Here is a 16,183-nt window from a genome sequence, read left to right on the forward strand (position 1 = left end):
AGTTCAAGAACTACCGTCTCGACCAATCAGGATAGGTGTTGGCGTCCATGACGATGTGTTCCATGATTTGTGGAAACCCATGAAATCCTCAGCCAACCGCATATGCAGTGAATGCACACGATCCTGGCATTTATTGGAGGGTATTATCCAATTATAGCAAACCTTATTATACAGTAGATCACACTGTCCATTTGTGAAGGGGTGTTCTTGAACCAGCAACCATGTAGGTTTATGGGGGGGGGGGGGGGACGATGACTACCCACCTAGCTGCGCCAAAAAAGCCTTGGCCTCTCTACAGATAGTACTCACATAAAGGGCATCATGCACACAAACTGAACATGGATATCGACCCCTGAAGTGAGGCATTGACATTTGACACCGCAATGTAATTTCCTCACTGTGGAGTATATCTCATCTGTTGACCACACAGCTATTATTACAGCAAGGAGAAGGATCTCACAAGATTAGACACATTACAGCTTGATATGGGACACCAATAAGAATGACAAATGTATGACGAAGACATAAATTATCACATTTAACCCACACAAACAGCTAACTAATTTCAAAGATGAATAATTTGCCTTTGCAGAGAACTGCTGGACTATTTGCTTTCGGCAGTGGTACTAGCAACCTTTCGGTACATGACCAGTTGACAAAAGGTGTTGAAACAAACAAAATCACCCTGAATTTGAAGGAGGTATTGTTCCAATTCCAGAACACTTGTTTATTTTTGCATGAGCAAAAAAATAAGACATTAAGTTATATGTCCAAATAAAAACAGGAGAAACTTCTACAGAATACTATTTAATCAAAGGCTTTTCTTTACACAAGGTGCCAGTACTCTAACCACATTAGATTTCTGGGGTAAATACAATATTTTCCACTGATTGTAATGAATACTAATGTCCATCATATCTTCCACTTACCAAACCAAGCCTTATATGTCTTATAAAATTCCAGGTATTATCCATTTCTGTCTCTTATCAACATTGCACTCCAACATGAAAGCTCTCAATCATATTCAACAGTATAACACCGTGACACATCCAAATGCACCCCCAAACCATCCATTGTGAACAATGTTGAAGAGTTGCAAAAACTGGGACATTAATGATACTATTCCCTGTGACAGCAGAGTGCTTTCAAGGTTCATTAAATAAAAAGCCATTAATTCACACATTCATCATAGATTGGTATACAAAAACAAAACAAATTGATAATTGAGCAGTATAAAAAGATGAAATGTTCATTCTCCATGGCAAGTCCAACAGAGCCAAGCTCCAGCATCGCATTGCACTGATTTGCTTCCTGTAGGGATTGACACTTGGTGAGGATCCCACGGGGCATACAGTGTTTGTCATCATCTGCCACCTGGATGACAGAAAAAGGCATCAATACCACAGGAACACACATCATGAAATCTAAAAACAGCAAACTGTCTATTCACAGTCACTTGGATTCCTTTTCCAGGATTTGGACTCACCTCTGAATCCTCGTCCGCCTCCGCCTCCTCTTCCTCTGAATCCTCCTCCTCCCCGCCCACCACCGAAGCCTCCTCTTCCAAATCCACCACGGTCACCACCACCCCTGCCACCACGGAATCCACCTGGGAGGACAAATGTATTTTGTTTGAATATCAATTGACTAACATTCCTCCACTTTTAATCACAAGAGAAAAAACACCCATGGGGCTGAGCGGTTGGCATTTCACTCTTACCTCCGCGGGGACCTCCTCTTCCACCTCTACCTCCTCTGCCTCCCCTTGGGGGACCCTTCTCACCCGGGGGTCTGGGAAGAAACCTCTGTAGTGGTAGGAGTTTCATTGGGTCTACGTAGAACTGTGGACCAGAATATGCTGTTACACAATACAGGTCAAGACATTTCTATGCAATAACTAAAGCAGATTTATGGTCAATCCAGTGTCCATGGCGCAAAGGTTCCACAGGGGAATTATGATAGAACTGTGGCAAAAACAGAAGTACACATTGGCTGTGCAGAGGGGTTGCACTGAGCTCCTGCTAAAAAAAAATAAACAAAGATTTGTGAATCCGTGTTTGATTCACAGATGATGATTGGTTGACAGGAGAGTTGAGAGGTATTTCTGTAATTTCTGTTCCAAAAAGCATGAGAAGCATGAATGCACTGCCCGTCACAAAGCTCCTCATTCTCAGATAACCCCACGGATGCCAGATTGGGTATCATAGACAAGAAAGAAAGTACTTAAGCAACTACTGGTCAAGCTCTGCTACATTTAACAAACTGATATCGCTTACCTTCTGTAATTTTTTGAACGAGGAAGCCTTCATATTATCAGAGAGTTTGACAGAGAAATACTGTAGCTTTAGGTTAAGGGGCCAACCAGTGTCACAAATGACATGAAATTCAGTGTTAAACAGTAGAAAAAGTATCATAGCATGCAACTTTTTACATTGAGATTAGTATTTTGTATCACTGAAGAATGTAATGATATAAACCAACCACAAATACGATACAGGTTAGACAACAAAACATTGAAAGGATACAAAGTCACGTAGCTGACCGAAGATTTCATCCACCTTCCCGATCTGCTCCTTGTTTTCCAAGTACACAGGGGCGTTGAAGTAGGGAACTTTGTTCTCCTCCGTTACACACTTGCACACAATTTCATCCTCACAGGGGTGCATAAACTCCCCTAGTGCTGGAGGAAAGAGCAAGGACATATGGTCAGTACAGAAAAAATCATGGATCATCACCTGCAAGTAAACCCACGACAACAGAGGTTGCAACGCCTGGCAGACAACATGGACATTAATAGACAACTGGAGTAAATTCAGGATGCCAAGCATCAACAATGCCCCCTGCATCACGAGAAAGTGTTTAATCAATATGGGTGCATCATCACATTGCCAAATCAGTCATCTTACCAACAACATATTCTGGAGGGCCATAGTCCTGGAAGCCTCCTCGTCCACCTCGGAAACCACCGCCGCCACCTCGACCCCCATATCCTCCACCACCACCACCACCGTATCCTCCTCTTCCCCCTCCACCACGGTTGAATCCGCCACCACGGCCACCTCTTCCACCACCTCCTCGGAAAGACATGTTCTTGTACGCCTGTGATAGATAGATGATTTAGCTAAGTGGCATTGCAACAATTCCTTGCATTTCATTCTCAAAGACAAGATATGTTTTTCAAACAATGTCAGCAATAAACTTTTCCAAATGCCTGGCTATTTCAATGCCATAATAAAACTAGCTAGCTATGCCAGTGTTTCTAAAATGGGGTCCCATTAAGGTACTGCAGGGGGTCTTGCAGCCAGATGTCAAAATATTTTGTTTTAAAAAATCTACATTTTTAAATGAATTAATAAAAAAACATTTTTCAGTTTTTAAATGAATATTTATATGAACATATTACATTTTGTCCAAGGGATTCATTTTCACCTTGCTGGCTCCGTAATTCTAACCAACGACCTAACAATACAATGTATTGTTCCACGAAAAGTGTGCTTTTTGCATCCTTTGATAAGCAGAAATTGTGCACCAATATTGAACTTGAAAAGCCTGTTATATTAAATTAAGTACCCTTTAATATAGACCACATGGAAAACGTTTTTACAAATTGGGGAATAAAGCCTTGCTAAAGTGCCAAAACTCAGCATTTTGACTAGCGGACTAAACACCACCTCCATCGTGAAGGAAGTTTATGATGAATTTCCCCAACAGAGTGGAGCAGAGACCAGGCTTTGTGGAATCTAGCTTCTACTACATTGATTCTCCCAAGGTCAATACTTAAATCCGTATCTTTTCAATAAAACGTTAATGAAATACAAGCCCCAACTTTTTGCTAACTTCTGTTCCTCAAAGATGGCAACTCGGTGTGAATGTGCATGTGTCTATTGAATCTCCAATGTTTGAAAATGAAACCTAGGCTATGAAATGATTGTAATATGTAAAAACACTATGATTTCACTCTCTCTCTCGTTATTTTTCAGTATCTCTGTAGAGAAAATATGCCAAGTGAATAAAGTTATGCGCCAAATTTAGTGTTTGGCGCATAACTTGATAAAAAAGCCGTTCTTCATAGAATTATATTTTCACATTTCATTATTTGTCCTGAAGAGGACACTCTTTGCATGGCTATAAGCCTATGTTGCTTTTGCCCTCTACTGCAAGACTGGACACTATACCAACAATGCAACTATATACACATCAGTCAGAGAGGTGAGTGCTGAATAGATAGAAGCTTGCCAGGTCATGTTGGGTGAGGTGATAAACAATGGATGCGACGCCCAAAAGTAAAGCAAGTGCTGTGCTAAGAACATGCACCGTTACAGCGGTGAAGCCCGCAAAATCTGGTGTCTTACATTATCTTTTTTGCAAAGGGTATTCCTCAAGCTCAGTAATTAAAATGTTTTGGGAGACAAAAAAACACAGCAGGTTACAAAGCATCACTTCGTAGCTATGTTTTGATGCTTGTGATGTCATTGGTCAGGGACTGGTCCAAATTCACATTTTGCCACCATCTAGCCTGCTAACTAGCTGTGAGTGTACTTGATGCCGTTCACTTAGGGTTAGTGCTAAATACCAATACATTGAAAATGTGTCCTGTGTCGTTGTTTTCAAGGTGGCTGATATGAGGCAGTTCAGTCTTCAGAGCCGTGAAAGTGTTTTTGCTGGAATCAGTGCAGTATCTCCTCCTTTCACTAGAGTAACACATTTTCTATTTTAAAAGACTGTCATACCGGTGACCCCAAATTTTATGTTGTGCTTACATTGTTAATTCCTCTAATTTATTTAATCAGGTTTATGAGGGTTTTTTTTAATTTATTTTTTATTCCAGATATTTGTATTATTATATTAGCAGATATCGGTTATTGGTTAATATTTTCACTCGGATCCAAAAGTCCCATGTCAGTCGTGCTCTAGTTTTCATACGGTGAAACTATTCCTTATAAAAAAAATATATAATAGAAACATTTTAGATCAAACTCAAATCATAGAGTAAAAGCAGGTGAGCTGATTCTATGTTTCGCCATTTGCTTGTGAAAAACTGAGCAGGCAGAGCATAACAAATCAACCCCGAACCCTAGATAAAGTAGAAATGTGTAGTATTATGGCAGGACTAGCTTTAACGCTGCAACAACAAAGCTCGCTGACAAGGGACAAAAATGCCAGAAAATAGTTTGAAAACTCTAAACTCTCCGATGCAAAGAGTTCCTTCCAAGGCCCGAGACTTGGTTCATCCAGCCATGCACTGCTAACGTTATAGTAAAACTACAGTACTTGTATGCTATGTTTTCCTCTCTCAAGTTGTGTTCTGATTATGAGGGGGTCCCTGATAAATTTATAACAAATGGGGTCCCCAGCCCCAAAAAGGGTTGAGAACCCCTGCGCTAACTACGTAACTTAGCTAAGGTAAGCTTAGGTAAGTTAGCTAATTAATTGACCTGATCGATGCATTATATCACGTTTCCGACTGATACCAGTACAGTGACTTGTAATGGCTGTAACATTTTCATTGATATTAACAAATCAAGCTACTACTGTTACACTGCAAATTTACAGAAGGGATCAATAGAACAAGCTAGCTAACAGTTAACTCGACTTAGCTAGGGTTAGCCAACATGGATTTCTTATTTACAACAAATCAAAATACTATCACGTTATGCTTTGCTGAGCACATTGTGGTAGCCTCTTGCAACTGATGAAATAGAAAAAATATATATTTGAAAAACATAGTTACCTTCGTAGAACAAATAAGATCAGCTGCCGGAGCGAATTGTGCTAAAAACTATTTCCACGGGATGCAAACGCATGTGGCTTTTTTGTGGCGCTGTAAATCAAAACCTGAACTGAAGCACTAGTTACCACAGCCACAAAGTTAAATTGTCTATATCGTAAAAAGGAATGTAAACAAAAATTAGTTTTTTGGTCTTAATTTAAGATTAATGTTAGGCATACGGTTAGCAGTGTGGTTAGGTTTAAAATCTGATTTTAATCAAATAAAATGTAGGAATGGGCGGGGGTTTTGACTTTGTGGCTGAGGTAACTAGCGACCATACTGAAAAACAGAAAACTTAAACTATCGTAAAACTTAGACTGTCGTAAAACAAATGTGCTTAATTCACTCTGAGGAAATGCTCACAACACATGCACGAATTGATACCAAAAAGAAAGGCTCACAACACTGGAATTGCTACCAAGTTAACAATACTTTTGATACATAAATCTATACTTTACATAGAGTAGGCTAATTTAAATAAGACTGTTTCACAATAATGCTTAAAAAAAAAGACATTGTTGTACAACTGCAATTTTGTACAGCTCTGGTGGTCCAGAGCGTTACATGCATCTTGACCCTCAAGCCACGTGTAACAACCTGTACCAGAGCTATCGTGTGTAATGTGTACATGTTTGACATATTTATATTCATCTGCCTACTTGTTGATGTGCATTTCCTCTCTACTCACATCTAGAAGAAGCCATAATTAATATTGAGGGCCAGGTAAGCAATGACGTGTCTGTCTTGTTAGGGTCAGATCGACATTTACAGAATGGTTACCTGGAGGATTTTTTTTCCTTCTCAATTTCAGTCATGGGAGGATTTAGTATTATTTTAATAGGGGACGAGGGGCGGCAGTGTTTTAGAATTACGTTCTTATTAGGCTATGTATCGATGTGTGCCTGATGCCGCCCAGCGTCCCTGATTATCCGATGGGGACTCAATATCATGTTCACCTGTAGGCTATTAAGTGTGGTCTCAATCAAATGATCCATAGCCTATAGCCTACGAAGTGCATGCTTTGAGAAGCACAGAGCAAAGTTATATTTCGAAGATAGCTGCTGGGATGGTATAAATACAACTAGGCTGCATGAACTCAAATTTAATTTCTCACATGCGCCGAATACAACTGGTACAACTGAATACAACCAACAATGCCGTTTTAAGGAAAATAAGTGTTAAGTAAAAAATAGATGTTAAAAATAACAAATAAATAAAGAGCAGCAGTAAAATAACAGTAGCGAGTCTACATACAGGGGGTACCGGTACAGAGTCAATGTGCGGGGTCACAGGTTAGTCAAGGTAATTGAGGTAATATGTACATGTAGGTAGAGTTAAAGTGACAATGCATAGATAATAAATGGAGAGTAGCAGCAGCGTAAAAGGGGGGGGGGGGGGTGCAATGCAAATAGTCTGGGTATCCATTTGATTAGCTGTTCGAGAGTCTTATGGCTTGGGGGTAGAAGCTGTTCAGAAGCCTTTTGGACCTAGACTTGGCGCTCTTGTACTGCTTGCCCTGCGGTAGCAGAGAGAACAGTCTATGACTAGGGTGGCTGGAGTCTTGTTTAGGGCCTTCCTCTGACACCGCCTGGTATAGAGGTCCTGGATGGCAGGACATTTGGCCCCAGTGATGTACTGGGCCGTACGATCAGGCCTACCACTGTTGTGTCCTACCACTGTTGTGTCGTCAGCAAACTTAATGATGGTGTTGGAGTCGTGCCTGGCCATGCAATGTATATATTCCAACACTGAGCCCCCTCCTGCTCTGCTCTAGCTGATAATTATTATTTTTTTTCGTGCTGCTTAACCAATGACTGTGCTGTGTAGGGTTATGGTGGCAGTTCAGGAGTAGAGTCAAAGGTTTCTCCCCAAAATATGTTTTGATTAGGCCTAGTCCAGAAAATGCACTATCTTGCAAGGAACTAGTTTATAGCCTATGTTCTGTTCAGTTTGAGAAGAGTGTGAAGATGAGGAAGACATGGAGGTATGCTATTCAGGTGGGATACAGTGGGGGGAAAAAGTATTTAGTCAGCCACCAATTGTGCAAGTTCTCCCACTTAAGATGAGAGAGGCCTGTAATCTTCATCATAGGTACACTTCAACTATGACAGACAAAATGAGGAAAAAAATCAAGAAAATCACATTGTAGGATTTTTAATGAATTTATTAGCAAATTATGGTGGAAAATAAGCATTTGGTCACCTACACACAAGCAAGATTTCTGGCTCTCACAGACCTGTAACTTCATCTTTAAGAGGCTCCTCTGTCCTCCACTCCTTACCTTTATTAATGGCGCCTGTTTGAACTTGTTATCAGTATAAAAGACACCTGTCCACAACCTCAAACAGTCACACTCCAAACTCCACTATGGCCAAGACCAAAGAGCTGTCAAAGGACACCAGAAACAAAATTGTAGACCTGCACCAGGCTGGGAAGACTGAATCTGCAATAGGTAAGCAGCTTGGTTTGAGGAAATCAACTGTGGGAGTAATTATTAGGAAATGGAAGACATACAAGACCACTGATAATCTCCCTCGATCTGGGGCTCCATGCAAGATCTCACCCCGTGGGGTCAAAATGATCACAAGAACAGTGAGCAAAAATCCCAGAACCACACTGGGGGACCTAGTGAATGACCTGCAGAGAGCTAGGACCAAAGTAACAAAGCCTACCATCAGTAACACACTATGCCGCCAGGGACTCAAATCCTGCAGTGACAGACGTGTCCCCCTGCTTAAGCCAGTACATGTCCAGGCCCGTCTGAAGTTTGCTAGAGAGCATTTGGATGATCCAGAAGAAGATTGGGAGAATATCATATGGTCAGATGAAACCAAAATATAACTTTTTGGTAAAAACTCAACTCGTTGTGTTTGGAGGACAAAGAATGCTGAGTTGCATCCAAAGAACACCATATCTACTTTGAAGCATGGGAGTGGAAACATCATGCTTTGGGGCTGTTTTTCTGCAAAGGGACCAGGACGACTGATCCATGTAAAGGAAATAATGAATTGGGCCATGTTTCGTGAGATTTTGAGTGAAAACCACCTTCCATCAGCAAGGGCATTGAAGATGAAACGTGGCTGGATCTTTCAGCATGACAATGATCCCAAACACACCGCCCAGGCAACGGAGGAGTGGCTTCGTAAGAAGCATTTCAAGGTCCTGGAGTGGCCTAGCCAGTCTCCAGATCTCAACCCCATAGAAAATCTTTGGAGGGAGTTGAAAGTCCGTGTTGCCCAGCAACAGCCCCAAAACATCACTGTTCTAGAGGAGTGTGAAAACCTTGTGAGGACTTACAGAAAATGTTTGACCTCTGTCATTGCCAACAAAGGGTATATAACAAAGTATTGAGAAACTTTTGTTATTGACCAAATACTTATTTTCCACCATAATTTGCAAATAAATTCATTAAAAATCCTACAATGTGATTTTCTGGATTTTTTTCTTCTCATTTTGTCTGTCATAGTTGAAGTGTACCTATGATGAAAATTACAGGCCTCATCTTTTTAAGTGGGAGAACTTGCACAATTGGTGGCTGACTAAATACTTTTTTGCCACACTGTATGTTTTACTGGGGGAGCTCAGGTAATTTAATTATGTGCATGAGCACAAATCGCCACATCTGTAATTTTAGTCCAGTCCGAATCTGCCATGTCAGTAATTTTTACTTGGCAGGAAGGTTATTATCCCAGCCCTAAACCCTATTCGGATGGGATTAGTTTTACTCGGGAAGGTCAGGTAATGTGAAAACCGACATCTGTAATTTGAGTCCCGTCCAAATCTGCCGTGGCAGCAGTAGCGGTGCGTGGGTAAAATCAAGAGCCCCCCCCATATTACAACCTACACTGTATGTGTTGCCTTGTTTGCTATTAATGCATATGCCTTGTGACGTGATATATCGTGATATATAGGCCTAAAGGCTGAGACAATAAGACAGTTGCAGAATAATCACACCTTGCAAGTAGAAGGACATGTTGACTCACCCTAATTGTAGAGAAGCACCAATGCCATCCTCCTCTCATGTTGACAAAGCCATCTATCACTCTCTTACAGTATTTTTTTGTTGTCCTAGGCTACCTGGCTAAAATCTTTGCTCGCTAGCCTAACTTCCATTAATGCAGAAAGTTAGCTAGTTAACATTAGCCTTCTACATCTAGCTGCTGTACACATTGAACTTCCATCCTAAGGCCAGGGGCACTACAATGTATGAATGAATGGTTGGATCAAAATCACCATTATAATCATTACTTTACTGACTTTATTGTCCCCATGGGGGAAATTTTGTTGCAGTGTCATGTACACGTTTAAAGTGGCATTTTAATACAAAATCTAATTGACAATGCAACTTTCATAACAGTTACCTACCAATAAAAAGGGACTAGCCTGCTGGCCTTACTGGGTCGATAGGAACATTAGGAGGGATATCACACTTGGCACAAATTATTGTCTAGTTCTGTTTTTCCTGCCGAGGGGTGCCCTATACCTGCGCCCAGAGGGGAGTAGTTCAAAGTCCGGGTACAGGGGGTGTGTAACGGTCGTCGAATGAAGAAGGTGTGGACCAAAGCGCAGCGTGGTAAGTGTTCATGTTATTTTTATTAAACTGAACACAAAACAAAATAACAAAGGGAATGAACGAAAACGAAACAGTCCTGTCAGGTGCAGATACAGAAAACAACTACCCACAAGTCAGAGGTGGGAAAAGGCTACCTAAGTATGGTTCTCAATCAGAGACAATGATAGAGAACCACACCCGACCAAACACACAGAAATAGAAAACATAGAACACAAAAACATAGAATGCCCAACCCAACTCACGCCCTGACAAAACCAAAATAGAGACATAAAAAGGATCTTTAAGGTCAGGGCGTGACAGGGTGACTTGGGTCTAAAATTATTTTGTGAGCCTTTCGGAGGCCCCTGACCTTAAAGATCTCATCCAGGCCTGTCTGTTTGACTCCAAGTACTTTGCTTGCTCTGGTGATAATCCTTCTCAGCATATTTCTCTGGCTGACCAACAAACAATACTAAAAGTTAAAATACTCTCAATGTAAGATTTGTAAAACAGAGTCAGTATAGTACAATTAACATTAAAAGAGCCCAGCTTTTTGAGAAAGTACAGTCTCTGTTGACTCATTGTCCAGGGATAATTAAGTAAAACCACAAGTCCAAATCCCTATCCCCATCCATGGCTAATTTAGGAAAGGGACACATTTAGCTACCTGAGGACAACAACACAAAGAGATATAACAATTCAAGTTGTTTCTGTTAATGATGTATGCTCTCAAAGGGATTTGATAGGGGAGATGCCAAATCCAAGCTGGATTCCCTTAACCAATTTTTTTCTTGCCAGGACATTCAAAGTTGAGCTCAAAGCTGATTGGTTAATTTTGTACACTTTTTTTTTTCAAGGGAGGCCAAATGCTTGCTTGCATTCAATGCAACGGGCGGCAACAATGTCATACTCGTTTGAACCAGACAGCACCAGATAGATGGCTTACACGTAGAGAGACAGAGGGATGCAGTTTCGCTCGCTCCAATGCTTTCTCCTGTGAGATACATTCAGCCTCTTGCGAATTGAAGGAAAATTATGAAACACAGAGACGAAAGATAAAATATTTTACGTGTTATTATTTATTTTGTTGGTAAATTTACCCTTGGCGTCCATGCATACACACCACTGCATGGCAGTTATTTTTACATGGCAGAAGATTGCCAATTCCAGACAGTTTTGGCAAACTCCAAAGTCCTCTGATAGCCATAGTTTTCCAGTGAGAATTGACATCCCTGTGTTTTGAGAGAAATTTCTTAGTTTGGTAGTAGTGCTGGGAAAAGAGCCGGCTGGTTCGGAACAGCTCAACAAAAAGAGCCGGCTCTTTTAGCTCCCAAACAGCTCTTTTAAAAAATATCTTATTTTTATTTTTTTCAAGTTAAACAGTTTGTGAGAGTCTGACTATGATCTGTGTTAAAATAATTCTAATTAAATTATTAAATGAAATCATACTCTACCTTAACCACAATGTATTTAAAAATGCATTGGTTTGTTATGAAAAAGAATGCTATTAAACATTTGCATTTAAAGTATAACTTTTTAATGTATATCAACAAAGTGCATATAAATGTAACAATTCAAAACAAATACAATCTGAACAACATAATAATAGAATATTGCACCATATCAAAGAAAAAGTATTAACAATGTGCAAACTGCAGCATCCCACTTAAAACATTAAACTGGTCCCTCTTTTCTCTCTCTTCTTTATTGCCATGTTATAACCAGCAGCACACCGCAATGCTGACCATGTTTTACTTTTATAAGAGATTTGCATTTAGAAATGCAAGCTGCCTCACTTTCGAGGGGCTGATGCGGTTTCTTCTCTCAGTAATTATTTGTCATGTTTTCGAGAATACCATCTCAGAGGGAACAGATGTGGCCTGTCACGACTGTTGTTTCCCTGTCACGACTGTTGTTTCCCTGTCAGATGTTTCCCTGTCACGACTTTAGTAAGACGTGGGTAGACGGAGGCCTTGTTCTTCCACCAGCTCAAATGATGTCAATTAGCCTAACAGAAGCTTCTAAAGCCATTACATAATTTTCTGGAATTTTCCAAGATGTTTAAAGGCACAGTCAATTTAGTGTATGTAAACTTCTGACCCACTGGAATTGTGATACAGAGAATTATAAGTGAAATAAGGACAACAAAGTCAAGGTTTTGGAGTGGTCATCACAAAGCCCTGACCTCAATCCTACAGAAAATGTGTGGGCAGAACTTAAAAAGTGTGTGCGAGCAAGGAGGCCTACAAACCTGATTCAGTTACACCAACTCTGTCAGGAGGAATGGGCCAAAATTCACCCAACTTATTGTGGGAAGCTTGTGGAAGGCTACCCAAAACATTTGACCCAAGTTAAACAATTTAAAGGCAATGCTACCAAATACTAATTGAGTGTATGTAAACTTCTGACCCACTGGGAATGTGATGAAAGAAATAAAAGCTGAAATAAATCATTCTCGCTACTATTATTCTGACATTTCACGTTCTTAAAATAAAGTGGTGATCCTAACTGACCTAAGACAGGGCATTTTTACTACGATTAAATGTCAGGAATTGTGAAAAACTGAGTTTAAATGTATTTGGCTAAGGTGTATGTAAACTTCCGACTTCAACTGCAATACTGGATTAAATAATGATGTAGTAATAACTGCATACTGTACCTTTCTCCACTGATCTCCACAGTGACCTGCTCAAAGGGTTCCAGGACTCTGCACACCTCCTCCACCACCTCCCATTCCTCTTGGGTCAGAGCATCAACAGGTGCATTGACAATGGCCAGGGTAGAGATGATGGCATCCTTTGACTTAAGAAACCGCTTCAACATACAGGTATAACATGTTGAATTCCACCTTGTAGTGCAGTCTTGTTTAGACCTCAGCTCAGGCATCCCCACCTGGCGTTGTGTGGACTTTAGTTTTTCAAGTATTCCACAGCTTCTTTCACTTTGTACACAAAGGGCTTCATCACCTTCAGTGCATATCTTACAATCAGGTTGTTTGTGTGGGCAAGACATGGATGATGGGTCCATTTTGAAATTTGCATGGCTTTGGTTATGTTAGCTGTGTTGTCGCTAACACAACTTTTCCATTTTCTCTGGCCACTCTCAACAGTTCCTCTGCCAAGTTCTCTGAGTTGTGTCTGTCGCTGAACTCAAAGCAGTCCAGAAGCAGACAGCTAGACATTGAAAACCTTCAATGAAGTGACATATCACCAACATGTAAGAAGTAGTTACCCTTGATGTTCTGCAGTCAGTGGTAAGACAAACAGCAGTAGCTTTTTGGACTCTTTCCAGGTTTGAAGCCTGTGTGCTCTCGTACAGTAGTGGAATAAGTGATTTTGAAAGGGTTTTCCTGATTGGAATTGGGTACATTGGATTTAGACTATTGCTATAATTTCTAAAACCTCTGTCCTCCACGATGGAAAATGGCTGGAAATCGGTGGCAATTATTTTAGCCAATGCAATATCAATTTGGCCTTGTTTTGCTACAGACATAGACTTTGGCATAAACTGGTCCATAGAAGACTGCGTTGCTGTGGGTCGCGGAGTAGGCCTACTTGACTGAGTGGATACGCTGGCTCCACCATCATCACTAGCCGGCCCGCTAGTTTCTCAAAGCTCCGCTACAGCTAGCTTCACACTTGGGTGCACAGTTTGCATATGCCAGTGTCGGTTGTGTGTAGAACAGGCTTTATATGAGATTTTGTTTTGGCAAATTCTCTGCTCTAACATTGACAACATTATTCAAATGCATCCAAATGCTACTGTGCTTCCGACTCATTTTCCAGCTGTTGTTTTCACAGCTGTCCTTCCTCTCTCTCCTCGGCTGCTAAGTGTGTGACTGTGAGTGAGTTGGCTCGGCACTCCCTCACGCATCTTTGGTTCATTGGTTGACACTGCGTGTCTGATTGACAGGAACAACAGGTGAGGCTGTTACACGAAACCCAAACCGGCTGCGCGAGTGCGCTATCGTGCATAAATGTATTTTGTCCCCCTACACCAAACGCGATCACGACACGCAGGTTAAAATATCAAAACAAACTCTGAACCAATGACATTAATTTGGGGACAGGTCGAAAAGCATTAAACATGTATGGAAATTTAGCTAGTTAGCTTGCACTTGCAAGCAAATTTGTCCTATTTAGCTAGCTTGCTGTTGCTAGCTAATTTGTCCTGGGATATAAACATTGATTGTTCTTTTACCTGAAATGCACAAAGACCTCTACTCCGATAATTAATCCACACATAAAACAGTCAACCGAATCGTTTCAAGTCATCTCTCCTCCGTCCACCCTTTTTCATCTTTGATCCTATATGGTGATTGGCATCTACACTTTCAAAGTATTACCACGACAACCGGCAAAACAGTTCATCTTTCAATCACCCACGTGGGTATAACCAATGAGGAGATGGCACGTGGTTACCTGCTTCTCTAAACCAATGAGGATATGGGAGAGGCAGGACTTGCAGCGTGATCTGCATCAGAAATAGGAATGACTTCTATTTTAGCCCTTAGCAGCTTGTTGGCTTGCACGAGCAGTGTGGGTGCAGTAATTGAATAACATATATTCCTACATTTATTTTGCAACGCTCGCATACACGACCCGAGCTGTGTAGTCAGGGTATGAGTCTGAGCAGATAATCAGAACGAATGTGTGTGCCCTTGAGCATTTAGGACTATATTACTTTATTTATTTTTTTCGTTCTTTGAATTTGTTCATTCTATTCATTTAAATATTTTGATTATTCATATCTTAATTTTCATATATATTTTTTTTTAATAGATTCGGCTCTTCTGATATGCTTACAAGAGCCGGCTCTTAGACCCGACTTGTTCGTGAACAACCGACCCATCACTATTGGCAGGTGTTTCTCGCGGTTTGAGCAAGAAAACAACTGATTCGATAAATTGGACGAAGTGCTGCGCATTGTCTATATATGAAGGGCCTACATGTACCAACTTTCCCAGCGAATACTTTTGTTTATGTTATGTGCAAATGAATTGAACATCGTCAAATGCATCATATAAAATATTGCGCCTATTTAATGCAACTCTTCTTAATAGATCTCAAAGCAGCATACAACTGAGTTAAACATTTGGAAATTACAAGTTAACTTTCTCATTCATAGCCTAAAAAATGCATATGAAGTGCAAGTGCAAGCATTTAGGACGTCTACTGCGGATCGCTAAAATATCCTAATGATTACGATCACACTTCCCCAATTCAGATATTATGGCAACACTATACCAAAGATGGTTTGGAATGGTTTATGAACTTGTTCGAGTTATCAGTGTTGTCTGTTATCGCCCGGAAATATCTTCACGCCAAGAAAAAAAACTACAGGCTTTCGTCATCTTTCAATATATTGAGAAAAAAAGAGAACTAATTACATGGGTAGTTTGGAAACTAATCCCGTCTTTTATCGTCCTCTGGAATTACGGAAATTCTGGGGTAATACATACAGTACATAACCAACCTTCTCTAGTGATACGAGTCCCGTGCGAATAGGGCTCTAAAACACTTTCATCCCTGTGTTTTTAGGGATATCCCAGAGTTTAACTAGGTGCTGCACCCAGTTTGGATAAAATAAACATGGGACTGAAGGCCATTAGCCCAACATTAGGCTATCCCAGGCTTCCGTCATAATGGTCGATTTTGGAATGAGGAAAAAAATCATATTACAGGGGCAGTATGGTAAACTTAATCCCGTCCGTATTGTCAACTGGAAAAACAGACATGCTATAATTACATAACCGACATTCTATAGTAATGCTATTCCCGTGCGAATAGACCTATTAAAACCAAGACTCGAATTTATGGGGTATGAGGGTATGCCATAGGCGTACCTTTTATTAAAGAATA

At 40.6% G+C, this 16,183-nt stretch overlaps 1 protein-coding gene across 1 annotated transcript; it reads right to left on the reverse strand.

The window, feature by feature from the left end:
• Positions 1 to 690: 690 nt before the first annotated feature.
• Positions 691 to 6,072, reverse strand: LOC110488920 (H/ACA ribonucleoprotein complex subunit 1). Its single transcript, XM_021561387.3, has 7 exons — positions 5,732 to 6,072; positions 2,907 to 3,099; positions 2,526 to 2,680; positions 2,277 to 2,336; positions 1,721 to 1,841; positions 1,487 to 1,609; positions 691 to 1,374 (listed from the first exon to the last, which is right to left on the reverse strand). The coding sequence occupies exons 2-7, from the start codon at positions 3,085 to 3,087 to the stop codon at positions 1,364 to 1,366; spliced, it is 651 nt and encodes a 216-aa protein (XP_021417062.1). The 5' UTR covers positions 3,088 to 3,099; positions 5,732 to 6,072; the 3' UTR covers positions 691 to 1,363.
• Positions 6,073 to 16,183: the final 10,111 nt, after the last annotated feature.

Source organism: Oncorhynchus mykiss, chromosome 14 (genome assembly GCF_057628025.1).
Source record: "Oncorhynchus mykiss isolate SJ-2025 chromosome 14, ASM5762802v1, whole genome shotgun sequence".
In the NCBI taxonomy this organism is placed as follows: Eukaryota; Metazoa; Chordata; class Actinopteri; order Salmoniformes; family Salmonidae; genus Oncorhynchus; species Oncorhynchus mykiss.